The 23,744-nt window shown below is 39.0% G+C and overlaps 1 protein-coding gene across 1 annotated transcript in view; it reads right to left on the reverse strand.

Annotated features, from left to right (window-relative positions):
* LOC109923937 (protein diaphanous homolog 3-like) overlaps positions 1 to 23,744 on the reverse strand; it is a 404,377-nt gene that overhangs the window by 184,600 nt on the left and 196,033 nt on the right. Inside the window, exons 17-19 of the mRNA XM_048598427.1 lie at positions 7,394 to 7,486; positions 7,201 to 7,295; positions 3,255 to 3,356 (exon numbers count right to left, since the gene is read on the reverse strand). Coding sequence (XP_048454384.1) covers positions 3,255 to 3,356; positions 7,201 to 7,295; positions 7,394 to 7,486 — 290 coding nt within the window. The remainder of the gene's footprint in view (positions 1 to 3,254; positions 3,357 to 7,200; positions 7,296 to 7,393; positions 7,487 to 23,744) is intronic.

Here is a 23,744-nt window from a genome sequence, read left to right on the forward strand (position 1 = left end):
AGGGCTCGCTGCTCTGGACTTGTTGTCGGCTTTGGTACCGACGGGAGAAAAGAAGGAAAAAAAGAGGAATGAAAGGAAAAAGGAGAAAAAAGAACAGGCGGAGCAGAAGAGCTCTGATAGGAGCATCCTCTTCTGCCACTATCTTGCTGAAGATGCATCTATGCCAGGTAGATCGTTGAGGTTGAGGTCAAGTTTCCTCCCTCTTGTTGGTTCCATTTCCACTGCCAAAGTCCATTTCCACTCCCACAGTTTTCATTCTACTCTCAGTCCCTACTCCCACTTTTTATAAATCTGTCACAGACAATTCCATTACTGTCCCTGGGAATTTCTTGCCTCACTGATTTGACAGACTCAGCGAAGGAAGCAGTATAGTGGTGTACAGAAGGAAGTTGCCCTGGTAGTCCTTATCAATAACTCTGCACCCCATAAAGTCACAAAGCATTACGTCAAAATTTGGCAAGGAAACCTCCTGTTGATTACTTCCTACCACTGTCTCTCCTCCCTCTCACCTGATGAATCAGTACTCCTCCAGCAGATCAAAATTTGGAGGAAGCATTAAGGATGGTATTGGTGCAGAATGTACTCTGGGTAAGGAACATCAATGGCCATCATCAAGAGTGACTGGGCAGTGCCACTAATCTTTGATCTCGTTGAGTCCAAAAGGACATAGCTGCAAGACTGGGACTTTGGCAGTGGAAATGAAACCAAAAAGAGGGAAAAAACTTGACCTCAATCTCAACAATCTGCCCATCATAAATGTATCTGTCTATGACAGTATCAGGAAGAGTGACCATCGCACAGTCCTTGTGGAGGTGAAGTCCCATCTTCACAGTGAGGATCCCTCACAGTGTGTTGTGTAGCACTATCATGCTTAGTGGGATCGACATTCAACAGATCTATCAACTCAAGACTGGGCATCCATGAAGTGCTATAGGTAATTGGCAGCAGCAGACTTGTACCCAATCACAATCTGCAACCTCATGGCCCGGCATATACACCAGTTATCCATGACCATCAAGCCAGTAGATCAACCAAGTTCAATGAGGAGTACAGGTGGGCATGCCAGAAGCAGCACCAGGCAAACCTAAAAACGAGGCGTGAACCTGGTGATGTTACAATATAGAACTACTTCTGGGCCCAACAGCATAAACAGCAAGTGATAGACAAGGTAACCAGCTCCACAACTGTGGTCAGATTTAAGCTCAGCAGTCCTACCACATTCAGTTATGAATGGTGGTGAACAATTAAACAACCCACTGGAGGAGGAGGCTCCACAAGTATCCCCATCCTCAATGATGGGGAAGCCAGCACATCAGTGCAAAAGGTAAGGTTAAGCATTTGCAATAATCTTCAGCCAGAAGTGGCAAGTGGATGATCCATCTCGGCCTCCTCCAGTGGTCCTTTATATCACAGATGCCGGTCTTCAGCCAATTCGATTCACTCCACGTGATATCTTGAAACAGCTGAAGGTCTAGGATACTACAAAGGCTATGGGCCCTGACAACATTTCTGCAATACCGCTGGAGACCTGCGCCCTAGAACTTGCCATGCCCCAAACCAAACAGTTCCAGTACAGCTGTGGCACTGGCATCTACCAGAAACGATGTGGAAAATAACCAAGGTACATCCTGTACACAAAATGTATGGGCTAATGACCACCCCATAAGCCTAAGCTCAATTATCAGTAAAATGTTGGAAGATGTCATCAATAATGTGACCAAGTAGCACTTGCTCAGCACTGATCTGCTCTCTGATGCTCAGTTTGCATTATGCTCAGGCCATCAGCGCCTGGGCTCAGTAATGACTCGGTCCAAACATGGACAAAAGAGTTGAATTCCAGAGTTGAGATGAGAGTGACTGCACTTGACATCAAGGCTGTATTTGACCAAGTGTGGCATAAAGGAGCTCTAACAACACCCTAGAGTCAATGGGAGTCCAGAAAAACTCTCCGCTGGTTGAAGTCATACCCGGGTCAAAGGAAGATGGTGGTTGTTGTTGGAGGTCAGTTGTCTCAGGTCCAGGACATTTCTGCAGGTGTTCCTCAGATTAGTGTCTGAGATGCAACTATCTTCAGCTGCTTCATCAATACCACCCCTCCATTATAAGGTCAGAAGTGGGATGTTTGCTGATGATTGTACACTACTCAGCTTCATTCATGAATCCTCGGATACTGAAGTAGTTTGTGTTCAAATGTAGCAAGAAATGGACAGTATCCACGCATTGGCTGAGGACTGACAAGTGACATTTGTGCAATACAATTGCTAAGCAATGACCATCTCAATCAAAATAGAAACTAATCATTGCCCTTTTACATTTAAAGACTGACATCCACTGAATCCCCCACTATCAACATCCTGGGAGGTTACTATTGACCAGAAGCTCAACTGGACTCGGCCATATTGACACTGGCTACAAAAGCAAGTCAGAAGCTTCATGAATATTCAAGAAGCTTCACACTGTCCAGGACAAAGTAACCTGCTGATTGGTACCACATTCACAAACATCCACTCCCTCCACCACCGAGGGTCAGTAGCAGCAGTGTGTACCATCTATAAGATGCACTGCAGAAATTTATCAAGGCTGTTCAGAAAGATCATTCCAAACCCACAGCCACAATCATGTAGAAAGACAAGGTCAACAGTTATGTGAGAATGCCAGCATCTGCAATTTTCCCACCATCACTGCTCCTTCGTTTTCACTGGGTCAATATCCTGGAAATCACTTACTAACTGCATTGTGGATCTAACTACATCAAATGGACTGTAGTGGTTCATGAAAGCAGCTCAACATCACCCCAAGAGCAACTAGTGATGGGCTATAAATGTTGACCCAGCCAGCAATGCCTATATTCTGTAAGTAGATAAGTGTGAGCCAATGAATGGAAGAACTATGGTGGGTAGAATTAACGAGTCACTAAGCTGGTTAAGTATATTAAATAATTAAGGGAAAACCTCATGAACTCCATAGGATTCTGAAACATGTTTTACTGATACCAAAATATAAAATATATACAGTGACCCACTGAAGTAATTTATTACTGCATCTTGTGCCACCCAGAACAACCTGATACCATTAAATACCATATTTCAAAGATGTAGGTAAATAGAATTCAGTCAGCAACAATTATTCCTATTCCATATTACAAACAAAAATGGGATAACAGACGTTCACATGATTGTCAAGCAATGCAGTTTTATATCAATTGTGCTAAATAAATAAATGATTTGTGCATTTCCGGTATATGAAAGACTCACCACAACTCCAAATTGCTCTGGTTCTGACAAGCTATTGTAATCATTCTTGAAACGTGCCAAGGAAGATACTTGCTCTTGTTCTGGTAGATGGCTTACCAAGTTCTGTAGATGTTGCAAATATCCAGAATAAAGCATGGTTTAAAAATAATACTTTGTTGCCTACATTTGATTAATATTTTGAATCATCTTCATTTAATATTTAATACACAGCAGGAGTTCTGGATTCACTCGTAAATGTGAGTCAAACATTACTTTTAAAAATACACTCATTCAAATAGTCACAATGACAATGAAACTGATTAAAGTAAATTAATGTAATGAAACACCATGTGACTTCTAACAAACAAATCAAGCCTTTGTAATAAATAAATTAGTGCAATTACTCTGGCTCAAAAAACAACAATCCAGCAACAACTTCACCTTTGATGTGAGCTGAAACAGAAACAGTGTGAAGCAACGCCTCAATCCACAATATGGATGGCCTGCTTGTGTTCAGACTGAGAAAGAAACAGCATTAGGCACTCAGCTGGACCATGCAGCATCATTAGGGGTATGCTCAGGAAGAGGTGCATCTTTAGGGAATCGATCAGGTAGAATTGTTGACCTACTTATAAAGAGGAGAATTAGGGACCGCTTTAGCAACAGAACAGAACTGAAGAAGCATCATTAGGGAATTTATATTTTACCCACATGTAACTAAGGTTCAGAGAAGAAAGCTAGTGTTTGTTTTATGTAGAATCAACAGATATATACCTATGAATATTCAGGGGGTCTATTTTTGATCAATTTAAACTAGAAATCGAAGTTCAGTAGTAAGCGATGAAATCATAACAATCAGTGAGAGACTGGAGTCCCACACTAGCATTCTGGAGGTAAATAAAAAAGGTAATTGCTCAGGCATGAGGACAGATTTGGCATGACTGGACTAGGCAGGAAGACTAAAAGGTAGGACATCTGATGATCAGTGGCAGATGTTTACAGAAGCTATTCTACTCCTCCTAATTTAAATATATTCCAGAGAGGAAGAAAGATCCTAAGAAGGAGAGCAAAACATGTATAACGAAGAAAGGGAGTTAAAGGTACATAAAGGCAGGTTGGAAAATTGGGGAACTTTTAAAGATCAACCAAGACTTCCAAAAAAGTAATAAAAAGACCAAAAAGTAAATTACAAAAGAAAACTAGCACAAAATGTAAAAATCAATAGCAAAAGCTTCAATAAGTATATAAAAGGGAAGAGCAGCTAACGTGAATGTTGTCTTGAAGAATGAGAATTAATAGTGGAGAACACAGAAATCGCAGAGACACTAAATCATTATTTTGCTCAATTTTTCGCAATGGAAGACTATAGTACCATCTCAATAGTAACATGTAATGCAGATGTTATTAAAAAAGTACAGAGCAAACTATTGGGATTGAAGGCGAGCACGTCCCCAGGAACTGACGGCCTACATCCAAGAGTCTAACAGCAGAGATAGTGAGTCCATTGGCGATAATATTCCAACATTCCCTGAATGTGAGAAAGGTCCAATGGATTGGAAAAATGCTAATATAATGTCTCACTTATAAAAGGAGGGAGACACAAAGTAGGAAACAATAGATCAGTTAGTTTAACATCTTTTGTTGGGAAATTGTTAGAATCCAGAAATAAGGAAGTAATAACAGGACATTTGGAAAATCAAAACGGAATCAATCAGAGTCAGCATGATTTTATGAAGGGTAAATCGTTTTTGACTAATTTGTTCAAGGTGTAACAACAAACTGGATAATGGGGATCCTATATATGTAGTATATCTGGACTTTAGGAGGCATTTGACAATGGGCCACACAAAAAGTTAATGCACAAGGTAAGAATATATGGAGTTAGGGTAATATATTAGTTTGGATTGAGGATTGATTAACCAATAGAGAGCAGAGAGTTGAGATGAATAGGTCGTTTTCTCATTAGCAAGATAACTAGCAGGATGCCAGAGTTTTCGGGCAGTGGGCCCCAACTATTTACAATCCATATTCATGTCTTGGATGCAGGGGTAGAAGGTACTGCAACCAAATTTGAACATGACATTAAAATAGGTGGAAACCTAATTTGCAATGGATAAATTAGAAATTTACAAAAACGATATGGATAGGTTAGGTGAATAGGCCAAGTTTTGGCAGGTTTAGTTTAACATGGATAAGTATGAGGTTTCTGAAGAAGGGTCTAAACCCGAAACGTCAGCTTTCCTGCTCCTCTGATGCTGCTTGGCCTGCTGTGTTCATCCAGCTCTACACCTTGTTATTTAAGTATGGGATTATCCATTTTGTCAGAAGAACAGAAAGATAACTTATTATCTAAATGGAGAGAAATTTCAGAGCTCTTTGGTGCATAGGGAACTGGGCACACATGAATTGCGGAAAACTAGTATGCAGGTACAGCAGATAATACGGAAGGCAAATAGAATTTGGCATTTATTGCTAAAGTAATAGAGTTTAAAAGTAGTAAAATGTTGCTGTAACAGCACAGGGCATTAGGGAGACCAAGTTTGAAGTATTGTGTACAGTTCTGGTGCCCTTACTTGAAGAGAGATGTAATTGCACTGGAGATTCACTAGGTTGATTGCAAAGATGAGGGGCTTGCCTTATGAAGAAAGATTGAGCAGTTTAGGCCAATACACTCTGGAGGTTAGAAGAATGTGAGGAGATCTAATTGAGGTATAAAAGATGTTAAAGGGAACTCAAAGTAGACATAGAAAGGATGTTTTCTCATGTGGGGCAATCTAGATTAAGGGGTCATAGTTTTAGAGTTGGAATGAGGGGAGCAGATTTGAAGCAGAGATGAGAAGAAATTACTTCTCTCAAAGGGTCACGAATCCATGGAATTCACTACCCCAGTGTACGATGGATGTTGGACCATTGAGTAATTTTAAAGAGGAGATGGACAGATTTTTAATTAGTAATGGGTTGAAGGATTATGGAGAGGAGCAGGCTCGATGGGCTGAATTGCCTACTCCTACTTCTAGTTTTTAAGTCTTTATAATGGCCATCCACCTTAACTCAGGCATTATTCCTGTGATTGAAGAGAATGTTTCATTTTTAGTAAACAGGTGTTTCACTTTCAAATTAAAGATCTATTTTGTATATGATGCCAATAGCCACGGTATGGCCAAAGGCACAATACACGTTCTTAAGAAGTTGGTGCAATTCAGGGCAAATTCACAGTTAATTTTCATTTGATGGGTTTTAGATTTCTTTTTGAAAAATATGACAGGCAAGCAATAATGCATAAAATACTGTTCAACACAATTTACCGACAATTCATTGAGATGAATGGGCTTAAATTGGATTAATGCAACCTTTGCTTTCAGATTAATGTATATAAGTGCTTTGGGGTGGGATGGTTACATTGAACTGTTATTTTAATATTTATAGCTGATCAATAATATAATTCATACATGCAGTCAATGAGTTTTTTTAAAAAAATCCAATATTTGTCCTTTAGCGTAATTTCTAACAGACTGAGAATTAATAGCAATTACAAGAATGTGGCACATTAACAATGATTGATGCAGTGCATTACAATTTAAATTACCACGTTATAGCTACTTGACACTTGGGTTACACTTACTGTCACGTCCACTCTACACAGTAAGAATTTTTATCGTGCGATTACTGCAACCAAAACCAAAGATTAGCAGTACAATTAATCAGTACTGTTAAATGCCAAGCTAAACTTATATCAATTTTGCTTTTACTGAGCCAATACACATTAAGTATAGAAAACTTTGAAGAGATGCAAACTCTTTCAAGTCTTAAAAGTTTTATGAAACCTAAAGGCTAAAAAACAGTAATGCTTTGAGACTGTGATCAGTTTCTGAATTAACCACACTTGCAATAGCAAAACATTATGCACTCAACACAAAGTTGAGACAAAACTCAGAAATTATTTAGTAAAATTTAATAAAAATAACACCTGGATTATGGACTCGTTCAATTGTTCTTCATCCACTTCCAATATAATTCTTTTTATTTCCTCATAAGGCATCCGAAAAGATCCAAGAAAAATAGCTACAGAACACATTTTTGGAAATGTTAATGATCATTGTTACTTTGAAACAAAATTTAAACTATTAGGCAATTGAACATCACAAGCATCTTACACTTACAGAGGTTCTGCGCAGTCTTTGGGTCGAGGACTTTAAGTTCTTTAACTTTCCTCTTGATATCTTTTCTTTCTTCATATTCTTCATTGTTGTTACCTGCCAGATAGAGACCAGTATGTTTTATTTTTGGTATTTCAACAAAATGAATTCCATTGTATTCTGTTGGTTGCATGCATCACTAAATTACAAATGTGTTTATATTAAGCTAAAATAAATGGCAACATATCTTTTAAAAGCGGGAATGCATGAGCGTGTTTCCCTTCTATCAGTTTACTCACCACTGCTACTGGAAGAAGGTATAGCACTTTCAAATTTAATTGATGAATGTTTTTGCACAACAAAAAACAAATTATTGCAAAGTTTGGATGTCAGTTAGGCCAAACAGACATGTGGAAAAAAAGTTTACAATAAATAAAGCAAACATTGGTAGTTAAAATAGCACAGGTACTGTATTAACACACATCCTGTATTTTGTGATGTTGCAATAATTGCTTTGAAATACACCGAGGCACAGTTGGTTGTATTTTTCTTCTTTCATTGGAAGAAGGTGTCATATGAAAGTCTCATAAATGGAGGACAAACTATGTAGGAAGCTTGGGAAATCTGGACAGGTGTTACTGCTGCAGAATTCACAGCCTCTGACTTGATCTTGTAGCCACTCGATTTATATGGCTGGCCTAGTTCAGTTTCTGATCAGTGATAACCCCCAGGGTTAGGTAGAGAGGAACAAGCAATGGAATTGCAACTGAATGAGTGACGGTAAGATTCTTCATTGCTGTGTTTGATCATGGCCCACTATTTGTCTGGTGTGAATACTGGTCCAACATTTTGATCAGAATCCCTGTTTCCAACATAATACAAAAACAGAAATTGTTGGAGAAACTCAGATGGTCTGGCAGCATCTGTGGGAAGAAAGCAGAGTTAATATTTTGAGTGTGATGACTCTTCATCAGACTCTTCATCCTTATTTCCAACTAAAAATTACCTATTTCCCTTTAGATGTTTTCAGCGCTGGGGATTCTTGGATAGGGGCCTCCTGTTAAGAACTGTCCAAAAATCAATAAATCCAGCAGCGCAGAAAATCTTCACAAAACTGTGCCTCCTTTTGCAGCAGTCAGTGGGGCATTTTTGGCATGTTCTGTTCTTTAAATGGCTAGCAACACAGCTGGCTACTTTGAAGATCCTGTGGAAAAAAAACCCAGATGGGTTTTTCCAACAATTAACAGTGGATTCATGGTTATTGTTAGACTGTTAATTCCAGACTTTTATTGAATTCAAATTCCACCATCTACTGCGGCAGGATTCGAACCTGGGTCCCCAGAACATTGTCTGGGTCTCTGGTTTAATAGTCCAGCAATAGTACCACTAGGCCAACACCGATTGTTGCCATTGCCTCCAAATGTAAACACCATGCATGATCTTCCCAGTGAAATAATCTGGGCCACTTTTAACTTCTAACAAATCAGAATACCTACACTGCTGCCAGGCATATTTCAGAACACATCATTTTATCACCTTCACTTTACCTTAAATCAAAGCCACAGTCTCAAAGTATCGAAATCTTTCAAATCTAATAAATTATAATAACAGCTAGAAAGAATATCCTTGTGATTTTGATTTTTGTCAGACCTATTTTGGTATTGCAGCAGGCTGAAAACCTGATTAGACAGATTCATACATGGCATTCTGGGAAAGATGAATTATTATTTAGGAGTTAGAAAACATGTTCAAAGACTTTGAAGAGGTAAGAAGAGATTGAGATGAGTGATTACGTGCAAGAGCTACGGGGTCATGGATTGATATTTTTTGGGGGAGACCTAATGACAACATGCACATTTGCGATGCTGTGGATATAGCTGTCAGGTGGGGTTTCCTGGATTGTAATATCATGCTCCAGCATTCCTACCAATGGTTCTGAAGAAAATTCAAAGAGCACATCATATAGGATAGCGGCATCTTTAATGGTCAGGAATAATCTAATCAAAAAATGAGAGGTCTGTGTGCTTTGCAATTGGCTTCAAACATTGATGCGTGGGACATATTGGGACAAGATAGTTTGAAAGTGATTGAGGTGGGAAGTCATGTGTAAAACCCTCTGGAATACATCATACTGAAGTTGACAACCTTAAGGTTGTGACATTAAAGGTCAGACCAGTGGTACTTTTGTGTAGCTGCAGATGTAACAAGGGCAAAGACAGCAGCTTCTATTAGCACAGTGCCTTTAAAGTAATAAAACATCCTATAGGCTTAAGACCAATGAACTCTCTAAAGCATTATTGTGGTGCACAGCCTTTTCACCTGAATGTGCATTCTCTTTAAAATTTTTATGCAGTATATTAAAGGGCAACTTATGAGCAACCTGCATGGTAGCTTCTGATCGCTGCTTGTCTGTGGTGTACACAGTCAGCTTAGAGGAAACATTTCATTTGACTGTATACCAGGTAGATATATAACATGGAAAGTCTATTGACATGTCACTCACTGGAATGACAGACTGGTGATACCCTGATGTGCAGCATGTGACATACATGACAAATTAATTATGCTTCTTTAGAAAGATAGATACCTTGTTAATAAAATCATTTTCATTTATTTCACAGCTGTGTTCAGTTAATTTTCACCACAAAAGGAGGGATGTGATTTTTTTTCAATAAGCCAAATCAAGTGAAAATTAGTACTGATTAATAAAGGGCTGGTTGCTGCTGGAACTCAAACCTATAATCATAAACGTGAAAAACATCTATCTTACAACACGTTGAAGCAGACAAATACGAATACCATCTTTTTCTGACAACAATTGCAACCGTTTTGACTAAGATTCAGAATAAAATTAAAAAGCAAACATTTTCATTTGCCCATGGGTGTACACAATGGATTCTGCTGTCTAACAAATGCAGTGGATAAAACATAAAAGATTTTAGATGGTTGCAATTTACTAGTAACTTAATTAAAGGCAAAAATTCCTCAAGGAACATAATGACCAGAAACGTCATCAAGCTTAATCTATACAAATTATTTATATGGCTTTTCATCAGAAGAGTTTGCTTCACCTCTTCAGAGTAGACAATAAAAGAATCAATGTAGTTTATTATGCCTGTAGTACTGCCTGTAAGGTAGAACACCTAAACAAAGGAAATATAGTTTCCTCAGCCTTTGAAATCTAACCAGTTTCCAGGTTCCACATCCACTCATAGAGTCATAGAGCTGCACATCATGGAAACAGATCCTATGGTCCACCTCATTCATGCCAACCAGATATCCTAAATTAATCTAGTCACATTTGCCAGCTTATGTCCTATAACCTTCTAAACCGTTCTTATTCGTATATCCACCCAGATGCTTTTTAAATGTTGTAATTGTACCAGCCTCCATCACTTCCTCTGGCATACTCACACCACCCTCTGCATGAAAATGTTGCCCCTTAGAACCCTTTCAAATCTTTCCCCTCTCATCTTAAACCTCTGGTCTTGGACTTCCCTACCCTGGGCAAAAGACCTTGGCTATTCATGCTATCCACGCCCATCATGGTTTTACAAACCTCTATAAAGTCACCCCTCCACCTCCAACTCTCTAATACCTAGCTTATTCAGCCTCTCCCTGTAGCTCAAACCTCCAACCCTGGCAACATCCTTGTAAAATTTTTCTGGGTACTTACAAGTTTCCAACATCCTTCCTATAGCAGGGAGAGCAGAATTGAATGCAGCATTCTAAAAGTGGCCTAACAAATGTCCTTGACAGCTGCAACATGACCTCCCAACTCCTATACTCAATGCACTGACCGATAAAGGCAAGCATACCAAACACCTTCTTCACCACCCTGCCTACCTGCGACTCTACTTTCAAGGAACTATAAACCTGCACTCCTGCGGGAAAAGCGTCACTACCTTGGGTTTTCAAGTGGCCACCTTTTTGATTCAAGTGGAGATGAATTTGGTGGTCAATCAGCTAAAAATGCAACGTGGCGTGGGCCCAATTTAAATAAACCTAGGCTGTCCATTTCAATGCCATGCCACCTGTATGAGAGATTATAGGGTTAGAGATGTGGAAAATCTCAGAAGAGGGAAATGCTTGGAATCAGTATGCGGTATACTGGGTGGTGGTAGGGTCTCAATTCTGAACCTCTCAATGTGTAGATGCAAATCTGGAGGTTTACCTGGAGGCAATAAGAGAGAGGAAGGAGATATGCTTCCTGCAGAATAGCAGGAGGTTGCCACACTCCAAGATAGGCCAGTCTGGGGCACAGATAGCTGACACTATCTGGAGAAGGACTGTGGCGCACAGGAACTGGATTAGTTTAGAAATGGGTTCAATGGTCTGACACACTGTGACAATATGAGTGTTGTGCTCTTGCATTGACCAAATAGGCAATGTACCTTTAAGATAGTTGCAATGACAACACAACATGTAATATTTCAGTATAAAAGTACCTCCTCAGCTTCTGTCAGGTTCACAGTGTAATGGGGTCAGTATAGCGTGCTTTGGCAGGCAGTTGTCTATATGTAATGTAGGCTAACATCGGTAAGCACAGATCCTAGACCAGGTGAAAGTGTGAGATAGCGTAAATGTAAATAGCGTTACTAATAAATCTTAAGGTGTCTGTCTCAACAAGAAGTCTTTGTGGTATATGTTACATGATCTAATCTATTCGACATACAAGCATACAAATTAGGAGCTGAGGTTGGTCACTTGGTCCATCGAGCTTAATTTGCCAACCAATAAGATCATGGGTGATATGCTAATATTTTGAATTCCACATTTTCATCTGCCCCTACCTGCAAAATAAACTCTGCCTTAAAAATGTTCAATGGCCTTGCATCCACCAACTTTTATGACAGAATTCCAGAGTCAAACAACACTGAGGGGAAAAAAATCCATCTAATCTGTCCTAAAATGGCAAGCCCTAACATTAAAACATTGCCCACTGCTTCTGTACTTACGGACAAGGGGAAACATCCATTCCATGTCCACATTGACAAGGCTGTTTAAGATCCTATAGACTTCAATCAAGTCACCCTTCACTCTTCCAAGTCTAATGAAAACAAGACCAGTCAGTCTAACTTTTCTGCATAAGACAACCTGCTCATTCAGGTATCAATCTAGTAAAGCTCCTCTGAGCCACCTCCAACATACCTAAATAAGGAGACTAAAACTGTACACAGCACTAGAAATGTGGTCTCACCAATGCCTTAAATAAATGAAGCAGAACATACTTTTATGTACAATTCATCTTGTAATAAAGGATAGAGTTCTATCAGCCTTCTTGATAACTTATTGTACCTGCATATTAATTTGTGACTAATACACGAGTCACACCTCTGTAACTCAAAGTTCTGCAGTAATTCTTCGTTCAAATAATACCCTACTCTTCTTATCAAAAATGAAGAACTTCACATTCCCCCCACGGTAGACTCCAGCTGGTAGATTGTTTTCCCCACTCACTGAACCTATTTCAATTGATGTACAACAGATTTATGTCCTTTTCCTACGTACTTTTCTACCTATCATTATATCATCTACAAATTTAGCTGTCATGCCTTTGTTCCCCTCATCTAACTCATTGATGTAAATTGTAAAAGGATGAGGCCCCAGCAGAAATCAGTGCCCAACACTACTAATCACATCCTGTAAATCAGAAAAAGACACATTTACACAAACTCTGTTTTCTGCCAGGCATCCAATCCTCTATCCATGAAGGCATATTACTCCCTAAGCCATGAACTCTTACTTTGCACAATAACTATCATGTGGAACTTTGTCAAAAGCTTAGTGAAAATCCATTTTCAGTACTTTAACAGGCTCCTCCTTAACTCCAGCGTATAATACTTTTTCTTTAAGTATGATACTTTGATCAACTTGAGTTACGCACAGATGATGAGTCCTCCATATTGCTACGACAGGGAATGGCCGAGCTCTTTTGATTATTAAACTAAAACACAAGCCCCAAGCTGTTCTGACAGGAGTAGGGGTTCCCCTCTAATAATTACCACCTAAACACCCAGAAAAGCTCGCCTTTCTCCTTGTAATCTATTAAAAGGTTAAAAGAAAGAAAATCCCTGATCTCCACTTTATAAGTAACAAGAAACAATTTGTTTATTTAACCCAACAATGAACAAATTAACAAAATTACTAACAAACCCACAATTCCCCCTTTAGACTACTAACTATGCCCTAGCTGTTCTAAATTATACTGGAATACTGTTTAAATAAAGACCAGTCCCACTAATATAAACTCAATTAATAAGAAGCAATAACTTCATCTCTCTGGGTTTGCACAGACAGTCTTCTGGAATATTCTGTCATCTCCACTCTCTTCACAAACACCTTTCTTCTGTTAATTCTGCTGTAATTTCTCCTGTAAGGATTTGAGCTAAAATACCGTGGTACCTTTGATTAATTAGATGGGCTTTCTCTGAGATCCGAATTGTGCTAAACTCTGGCAGATGGCAGTTGTCTCTTTCTTTCAGATGGCATTGGCTCTCTTTGATTTTCCAAATGCCCCCGTCATATATACCCGTAATGACATAATCAAATTCTTATAATATGATTGGTTTCAGGTTGTCAACACCATCAGTTTTTAAATTCAATTAGCTTTGAATCGATGAGTTTGGTTTTAAATTAATTGGCCGAATTCAAACTTGTCACAACATCAAAACAAGACTGCTTTGCCTGCCACCTGTAAGGCCTTTTTTTGATACACTTGTTTCACTTTTTGAAACTCTGTACTGGCAACTTTAGCTGCTGCTCACAGACATTGAAATTTCCTTTAAGTACAAAGCAAAAATCTCTTAAAGGAACCACACATTTTAGCTTCCTATTTTCCACTTCACAATTATTCTACCCAACTTCGTAACAACATGAAGTGCTTTTCGGAGTAGGAGTATATTCCGAGAATTCTGAAATATTCCCTTAAATGTCTGCCACTGCTTCTATATTAATCTATACCCTAACATAGTATGTCAGTTCACTTCAGCTAGTTCAGCCTTCATGCCCTCATAGCTGCCTTTATTTAGGCTTCAAATATTAGTCTTAGACCCATTCCTCGTTTCAAACTAGAAACAAAATTCAATCATTTCGTAGTTGTTCCGATCAAGAGGTGCCTTTACCATGAAGTCACTAAGTAACCCTGAATCATTATATACTACTAAGTCTAACATAGCTTGTTTTCTGCTTGGTTCCAGAATGTATTGCTCTAAGAAACTATGTGAAAAGCATTTTCTGAACTCCTCCTCCAGGTTACAGCTGTCAGTATGATTTTTCTAACTTTATATGTCAATTAAAATCACCCATGTTTATTGCCAGCTTTCTATCAAAGGCACTTGTTACTTTGTCCTTCATTGTGGTTACTCTCAGGCAATCTATGTTCTATGTTCTATCTTAGTGAATGTAGTCTACTTTCACTACTGACTTTTGGCATGAGCCTTACACGGTGAACTTTGCGGGGCGAGAGGTGCTGAGTTTGCACTTGGTGTTGTCATTGCCTAGGTCGGTCCATCCACTTTCACTGCTTTAAGACTTCTACCATGTTTAATACAACTGTGAGGCTTGCTAGACCACTTCAGAGAGCAGTTAAGAATCAACCACAATGCTATGGGTCTGGAATCACAGATAGGCCAGATGTTGTAAGGCAAATTTTCTTCCCTGAAGGACATCAGTAAACCAGATGCATTTTTACAACAATTGACATTGGCTTTGTGGTAACTATTAAGCTTTTAACTCCAGGTTTTAGTTCAAAAAGTACTAATTACCATGGTCAGATTTGAATCCAGGTCCCCATAAAACCTATGAAACACACCATAAAACTCAGAACCTCCTTTATATACATTTGGACATGTTACAAAATACGTCTGGAGCTCTGGGACTTTGGCTCAGCGGGAGGGACACTATCACAACATCACCAGGCACTCTTTATATATTTTACTACAATCAAAATCATCACCACTGCCTCACTCATCTTGCATACATCAGCAAGTACAGATCCCGGACTTTTCAAGTCTGAGATATTAAGCAATATAAATAGTTATTTTTGATAATAAATTTCAAGACACATTTCAACAAATATTATGTGAGCTAACACATACTGGCCATGATGTTTAATCCAAGGAACCATATCACTGAGTGCAGTGGCAAACCTCATGACATGACAGGGATCTGGGTATTCACCCTCCAGCCTAAATAAAAGAAATGCAGTTTGCTTGGCCTTAACTTCAAACCTGGATATCTCAGTTTAAATTTTTCAGTATTGCCCCTTTCTTATCTTTTAGAATAATGCATGCCTGATAATGGAATAGTTGCATGCTGAACATATGCTCAATCTAAAATTTTAAAAATGGTCCAAGCTAATTTGGTTTTCAAGAGGGAAAACTTTCAATGACATCTCTACTTCCACCAATTTAATTGATCAAACTAGCTTTAAATTATGTAGATTATTAAAAGATCAAAATAAAAAACAAATATACTATGATGAAAACAGCTGCTGCTGGTTGTCCAGTTCTTTCGCCCAAGGCTAAAAATGATAAAACTGAGAGCAGCTATAGGTAATCCGGTTCCTTTCATTAACGTACAATAACCTTGAGACCCACAAAGTATAAATTGCAGACAGCTATCGTAGCCTAATAATTTGTTTATTGAGCAGAATACAAGCAGTTCATTATTTTAATTACAGCAAAGTGAGAAACATATGTCTTTAATAACCAACAGCTCTCTATGGGCAATTTACTAGATGAAAGGTACAATGCTGGAGATTAAAGGCTTTTTATTCACTTCAAATGGTTCCCCTTGCATACATTCAGCTTGAGTTTTCAGAAGCACAAGCAGAAAATGAAAGCACAATCAGTGATCGAGGCATTTATCATGATAAACAGATCTGAAAACATGGAAAATTAAATAATATAATTATTTTAATAAATCAGATGTCTAAATTCTAAGCAATTTCATCATCATGTAACCTCAAAGACTTTAGAGAATTATTTTGATTTTACATTGCTCACACAATAAACCATTGACATGAAGAAGAATATGCCAGAGGTAGCTGCAGGCAGTCACACTTGGAGGATGAGGAAAGACATAGCCTGGCTTAGCTGGCCATGAATGCAGGGCTGCACATGTCACAGAATGGGAACTTCACTTAGATCAGAAGCAGCTGATCTGCTTCAATGTGGCAGAGCTCCCTGAGACAGTACTAGATGATGGCCAGAGAATGGAGTCTATTCAGCTCATGTGAACCAAAATGTGACAGGGTTTTGAGCACGACTTCCTCCATTGAGTGATTGGTCAACCTACTAAAGAGCCATTTGCAACAGCATTTGGAGTGCACACAGGAACTGTGCACTATCATACTCAGGATATTACACAATGTAGCATGAGGAGGTCAGTTGCAACAACGAAACAAGAAGAGATCACAGTCATGGCCCAGCTAGTGTCCTCCATGAGTAATCTAGAGCTGAGAATGTTACTGAGGAGGATGAGGGTGCCATCATTATCATAGGCCTCCTGTTTTCATCTAAAAGGTGGAACAGTTATGCAGCAGACCACTATGATAGACTCTGCTCCCAAAATAACGCCAATGCAGCAGCTTGTGGAGTGGATGGTCAGGAAAATAGTTATGAACTGGTGAAGCAGATGAAGCTTCCATCTATAATAATGTTGAAATCTTTGGGAAATTGTGTATCCTTCATGAGCAGTAAGAATTTATATGCTTGAGCCTGTTCTGCAATGGTTGTGATAGCGCAGGCCCTCAGATTAAAGTCTCTACAAACTTCTTTTTAACATGGTGACCAGTGTTGCATACAGTACTCTTAGAGTGATCTAATTAAGGCGTGTGCAGGTTTAGCTTAATTTTCATACATTTCAAGCCTTTTAGTTTGAAAATAAAGCCCAGTGCCTGGTTTGTCTTTCTGTGGCCTTGTTAACATGTGGTGCAACTTTTAGTGACTGGTGCATTTCTGCTGCAAGATATGCTTGCACCTCCACTCCACCTGGACTTGCACCTTTCATTTAATAAGGGATCTCCCTATTCTCCATAATAAAATGCTCTGCCTCACATTATCCATGTTGAACTATATTCAGCAATAAATTGCTCATTATGCAAGTATATTTACTCACTTCTCAACTTTTCTGCCTTTTTCTTGGATATATTCATACACGACCCTCCTCCAACCCCACTGATGGCAGGACTGGAAATTTCAGCTCCTCATCTGGGCAAATAATGAATGATGGAGGTAACTAAAATGGATTGACTGTTGTTTAACATAACAGCAGTGGCAGATGTTGAAAAAATGTCAGCGACAGAGAAGTGCTCAGTGACAGGGAAACACATGTAGGTTTTAAATCAGACAGAAATGTAGATAAATGCAAGGTCAAATCACTGCAGTAACCCTCCCTACACCCTCCATAATTCCTTAGTTATATCCTTTCGCAACCCCACCTCACCCATCCCCATGTCCAATAACACAGTATCCATTTTGAGCACTGTATAACTGATGAGTTCAAAAAAATCAATAGGAAGTCTTTGAGCTGTCCTCATGAAACTATCAAAATAATTAGTCATTCAAAACACTAAAGACCATTATACAACTGAGGTCGTACAAATGTAAAAGTAACAAAGTTATATAAAAACCATTTCAGAAAGTGCATTAGTATTTTAGAAGCTCATAAACCTTTTAATATAAATAAATTCTCAGTCCCCTTGACAGCTGTGTCCACAATCTTGCTGAGCTGTATCCACAAATGGTTTGGAACTCAGCGAAGCATTCATAATGAGATTCCACTGCACAATGGGCTCAATAAAAATTCTAGGCTGAATATGTTGAGACATTTTAAGAGATTTGAAAAGTCAAATTATATGTTTAAGCTTCAGAACATCAGCAGCATCATGTAGTTAAAGGAATAAAGCAAAAAGGACAACTAACAAAATCAAACGCCAATGTCAACGTTTTTCAATGCAGCAGAGCATTTTATTCAGTAAATAATGTACTCCAATGCATCTGGTGCTCAGGATACACAGAGGTGGAAGGCAATTTCACCTCTGAAAGCCACCAAATTGCCAAGAAAAATGAATTAAATGAATATCCAACCAAAGAAAGGTAACCCCAAATATGAACTGAGAAATTTTGAAAGAATCTGTTTCTCCACTCACAGACTGAATGGGTTCACTGGGAAGAAGGAAACACCAGCAAGAAACAGCCTGTGATCAAAGGCAATGAGAAATTGAGTGGTAAAAACAGGCTGGCAAGGTCAGGGTAAAGTGCTAGGTGAGGGGAGTGAGAGGGCCAGTCTGTTGGGTGAGGCTGCAGGGAGTAGCCAATCTTTTAGGCATGGGGAGACTGGATTCATTGGAGAAGAAGCCAGTGGCAGCAAAGAAAATGGGAGAGAAGTGATTGGTTGCAAATGAAAGAGAGTGGGGGAAAGAATCAAATAGTGCAAAGGAGGGAGGGATAAGAAGTCAGCTCCAAAGGAGAAAGAGTGGAAGAGAAGATTGGTTGCAAAGAAGTTGGGGGAGGGGGAGAAATGAGTTGCTGCAAAAGACAGAGCAGGGAAAAGCTAATGTCTGCAAAAGAAGGAAAGGGAACAAGGCTGCCAAGGGAAGCAAATAGTTTTAAACCTGCCTAAAGTTGAAGTCACTGGAATAATCACTTACTTGCAAATTAATATGCTTTATATGAAGTGCATATCAGTTATTTTGAAAAAAATCCTTCGTTGATAATTTATGCCTGTTGTCTTGACTCAATGTAAACACCATCAAGCCTAGAAATCTAAAGCTTTCCTTGTTTGCTGTGGCTTTCAGTTTAATGGAGGGGTGACAATTATTGAGAATATTGCTGCGATTTTCTAATTGTACCTTTGTGAGAATCCAAGTACTCCATGTGTCAACACAAATACAGAAGATACTGTTACCATGTGATTGCAATTCACCTTATGAAAGAGTGAACAAGAACGATATAGTAGCCCTGGAAAATAAAAAAAAAATCCACTGGAAATCTCAACAAGATGCTTGGGTGGGAAAGAATATTTTATTCTTGAACATGTCTGAGGATTCTTCCAGTTTTACAATGCTGGTCAATTTCCATTAAAGTACATTTGAAGTCCTATAATCAATCACTGCATCAACAGTAATAGTAACCCATCACGCAATTTCTCATTATGAATTGTGAAGTTGGCAACACCTTTTGAACTCACCTAGCAAAAGGTTCTCAACTTCATGTCAGGGTTCATGTATGAGACTGTATGAAATACTTCACATTCTGAAGCTGGTCCAACTCCAACAAAATTGTGGAGGATTTAAAGTATGCACCTCCTCAATAGAGCCAGCAAGGTCAGAAATGGTGACTTGCGACTCACAGCTGTATTCCACGCCCTTCAAAATTGTCGGAGATGGGAATGGAGCTGGGAATTCCAGATTCAGGACCTGTTAACCAGTTTTAAAGACTATCCCACAAGATTTAGCCTCTCATTTGGATGGGAAAATCTGGCCCAAAATATCAGCATTAAATTAACTGGCATTTGGAAGAGTGTGGTTTATAAGTGAAAGTAGTAGCAATCTGTATAAACTAAGTTATATCCAGCTACCTTAAAGGAACAGTAATAGCAGCTATGGTACAAGAAGCAAAGATTTGAGGTAAATGGTTGTTTTACGAACTAGAGAAAAAATACACAATGTTCCCTGGTTAGAACCATTGTTTTTTTTAAAATATATATTCATATTCTGAACTTGGGCTTTCAATGTTCGCAGCTGACAAAAAACTCTATAATGTATTACACACTGAAGAAGAAAGTAAAAATACTTCAAGAGGACATTGACCGGCCAGTGAAATGGGCAGACAGATTCCACGGAACTTAAAGCAAGGAAGCGTAAAATAACACACTACAGGAAGAATGGAAGGAAATGATAATGAAAGGGAATTATACAAGATATTTGCAACATCACCAACCTGTAGGGTCTCCAGAAATAAAAAAAAGTTCATTTTTTAAAAAATGGAAAACAGAGAACAACATTTAAAATAAGAATCTTACAAGTCTTAACCCAATCAAAAAACATACAACCATTGTGGTAACATCGCTTACGAGGATGCACAGCATGGGGTATATACTGAACCTTACCACTGCTGCAGTATTGGCAAAATATTGAAAATTCCTTTGTTGCTAATTTCTTGCTAATTTTACATGGCACCTCCACATCCTAAGGTACAAGTGATAGTAAAATGCCATACATTAGAAAAGAGCCATTTCTGTTTTACTTCACCTTATACTTCAAGATACACGTCAAAGGTCAGAATTGGTATCTAATATTGGATATCAAAATTAGCAGAGATAAACTGTGAAAAAAAACAATATTGGAGCAAATTACTGCAGATGCTGGAATCTGTAATGAAAACAAAAAATGCTGAAATTCACAAGGGGTCAGGAAGCATACATAGAGAGACAGCAAGCTAACATTTCGAGTCTAAATGACTCTTCATCAGAGCTGCCTGACTCGCTGTGATTTTCAGCATTTTTGTTTTCACTTCTGTTTTCTAAAGAGATGTTCTTGCGTCTAAAGAGGTCTGACATTTTTGTCAAGATTTGTTTTGGAAGAACTATATGCTTCATCAGACCTGATTAAACTTTATCATTTTTCCCATCAGAAGTTATTAGACTACACAGATCAGAAAAATAAAATTTCACAGGTTTTATTTCTTTTGATTCCACTGTTATCTTGGAATCCTCAAAGTTAAAATATTGTTTTATTCAATTTTATCTTTACTTCTTTTGCTTAATAAACTTCTGTTTTATTGTTAAAACAAACTCTGCAACACTGCGTGCTTGTGTTTCAGTGAATGATCACCTCATTAAGACAAAACCAGTACGAAACATGACCTATCAAGTGAAATTTTCTATGCTACGGACCTCTATGTCTGTATATCTGCCAAAATTTCCGTCATCCACATATCTCAGATTATTTACACAGTGTGCCGACTAAAATTTCTACTAACCTTCATGAATGCCTCATAATTATTTCACTTTAAAATAATTAGAGCTGGAGACAGCATACAACCTTATCACACTTTTCCTTTTGTAGCTATCATTCAATATGTTCATTGCTGCTATTGGTGCAGTTTGGTCACTGCATAGATTTGAGTTAATGACAAACTATTTTGAATGCAGGTCACATAGCAGCTCTTGAGTTTCACTTAAACAGAGGGAATTAATTTTGGATACACTCTTCTCAGGAGATTCAATTAATTGGGTGGAATCTACAATTAAGCAGACAAATGCAGCCCAGCCATGAAGAGAACAGTATTACACGTGTCCCTTATTGTTCCTGAACAGAATGACTTGGCAAAACTGGAATCAATGGGTATCAGGGGGCAAACTCTCTGGTGGTTGGAGTCATACCTGACACATAGGAAGATAGTCATGGTTGTTGGAGGTAAATCATCTCAACTCCAGGATACCTCAGCAGGAGTTCCTCAGGGTAGTGTCCTCGGCCCAACCATCCTCAGCTGTTTCATCAATAACCTTCCTTACATCATAAGGTCAGAAGTGGGGATATTCGCCGATGATTGCACAATGTTCAGCACCATTCGTGACTCCTCAGATACTGAAGCAGTCCATGTTCACATGCACCAACATTTGGACAATATCCAGGCTTGGGCTGACAAGTAGCAAGTAACATTCGTGTCACACAAATGCCAGGCTATGACCATCACCAATAAGAGACAATCTAACCACCACCCCTTTACATTCAATAGTATTACCATCACTGAGTCCCCCACTATCAACATCCTAGGGGTTACCATTGACCAGAAACTCATCTGGGCTCATTACTTAAACACAGTGGCTACAAGAGCAAGTCAGAAGCTAGGAATACTGCGGTCAGTAACTCATCTCCTGAGTCCTCAAAGTCTGTCCACAAGGCACAAGTCAGGAGTGTGATGGAATACTCCCCACTTGCCTGGATGAGTGCAGCCCCAACAACACTCAAGAAGCTTGACACCATCCAGGGCAAAGCAGCCTGGTTGATTGGCACTACATCCACAAGCATCCACTCCCTCAGCAACACTCAGAGTATGTTTGTACTATCTCCAAGATGCACTGCAGAAATTCACCAAAGATCCTCAAACAGCACCTTCCAAACCCACGACCACTTCCATCTAGAAGGACAAGGGCAGCAGACATATAGGAACACCACCACCTCCAAGTTCCCCTCCAAGCCACTCACAGTCCTGACTTGGAAATATGTCGCTGTTCCTTCACTGTCGCTGGGTCAAGATCCTGGAATTCAACACACAGCAGGTGGACTGCAGCATTTCAAGAAGGCAGCTCACCACCACCTTCTCAAGGGCAACTACGGATGGACAAGAAATGCTGGCCAGCCAGCGATGCCCACATCCCAGAAATGAATAGAAAAATAAAGTTAGCGATTTGCACAGACAGATAGGATTCAAAGAATTTTCCAAACCAACTTGAAGGAGTTTTAACTCCTCGCTTATGGTAGGAACAGAGCAGATAGGGAATGTTAAAACTTTAGAAACCTGATATATGACCCCATTAAGCCTTGAAAATATACACTTCCAATTTTAATAGACTTGAGTTTTGTGTAATCCTGAACCTGGAACAGTGGATGGGTAATTCTCTGAGGCTGCACTGAATCAGCTAGTTTTGCCTGCCTCTCATTAGCTTTCAAACTTCTGAAACCCACCTGACATTTCTTGTTAAATGATAAACACATATTCTGGTCAGCCCTATAAAAATCTCATTCAGCAATTTGACAATATAGCACAGGATCAGAACCCACAAACTGCACCCAACGGCAAAGTCCTGGCATATTAAATAATAATCCAACCTGTTGTTTTGGGGCTTAGTAATGTCACTAAAAAAAAGATCACAAGCACCAACATAGCACTGTGAGCAAAGCATTCATCAAACTGTATTAGCCTGTCAAGACGATGTTATATTATTGTATAATGGACGCATTTTTATGTTGTACAAAATTTAATATTTAAGGTGGACAACTTTAGAAACTTGGCAGACAAGCAAAAGTTTTTTAAAAATCAGATTATCATTGATGTGATAAATGTTTGCGGTTGGGTTCTCCAACATTAACAGATGTGCCAACCTCCCCACCTGCAGGCGACAGGAAGTCTGTCAGCATATATTTGCACCTCACGAAAAATACAACTTGCCAGAATTAAGCCCTCACTCCCTTGAGAAAACCATTTCCTCAGACTCCTACATATAAGCATGTGCCTGCTGACCTTCATTTCTTCGTGAACTGCAGGGTAAGCACCTGCTACTTTGACCTTATCATGGTACTGATTTAAATGATGGCCATTTTGCATCGTGGAACCAGGGTTCCAAACACAGTCCAAGTGGCAAT

Source organism: Rhincodon typus, chromosome 6 (genome assembly GCF_021869965.1).
Source record: "Rhincodon typus isolate 14 chromosome 6, sRhiTyp1.1, whole genome shotgun sequence".
Taxonomy (NCBI): Eukaryota; Metazoa; Chordata; class Chondrichthyes; order Orectolobiformes; family Rhincodontidae; genus Rhincodon; species Rhincodon typus.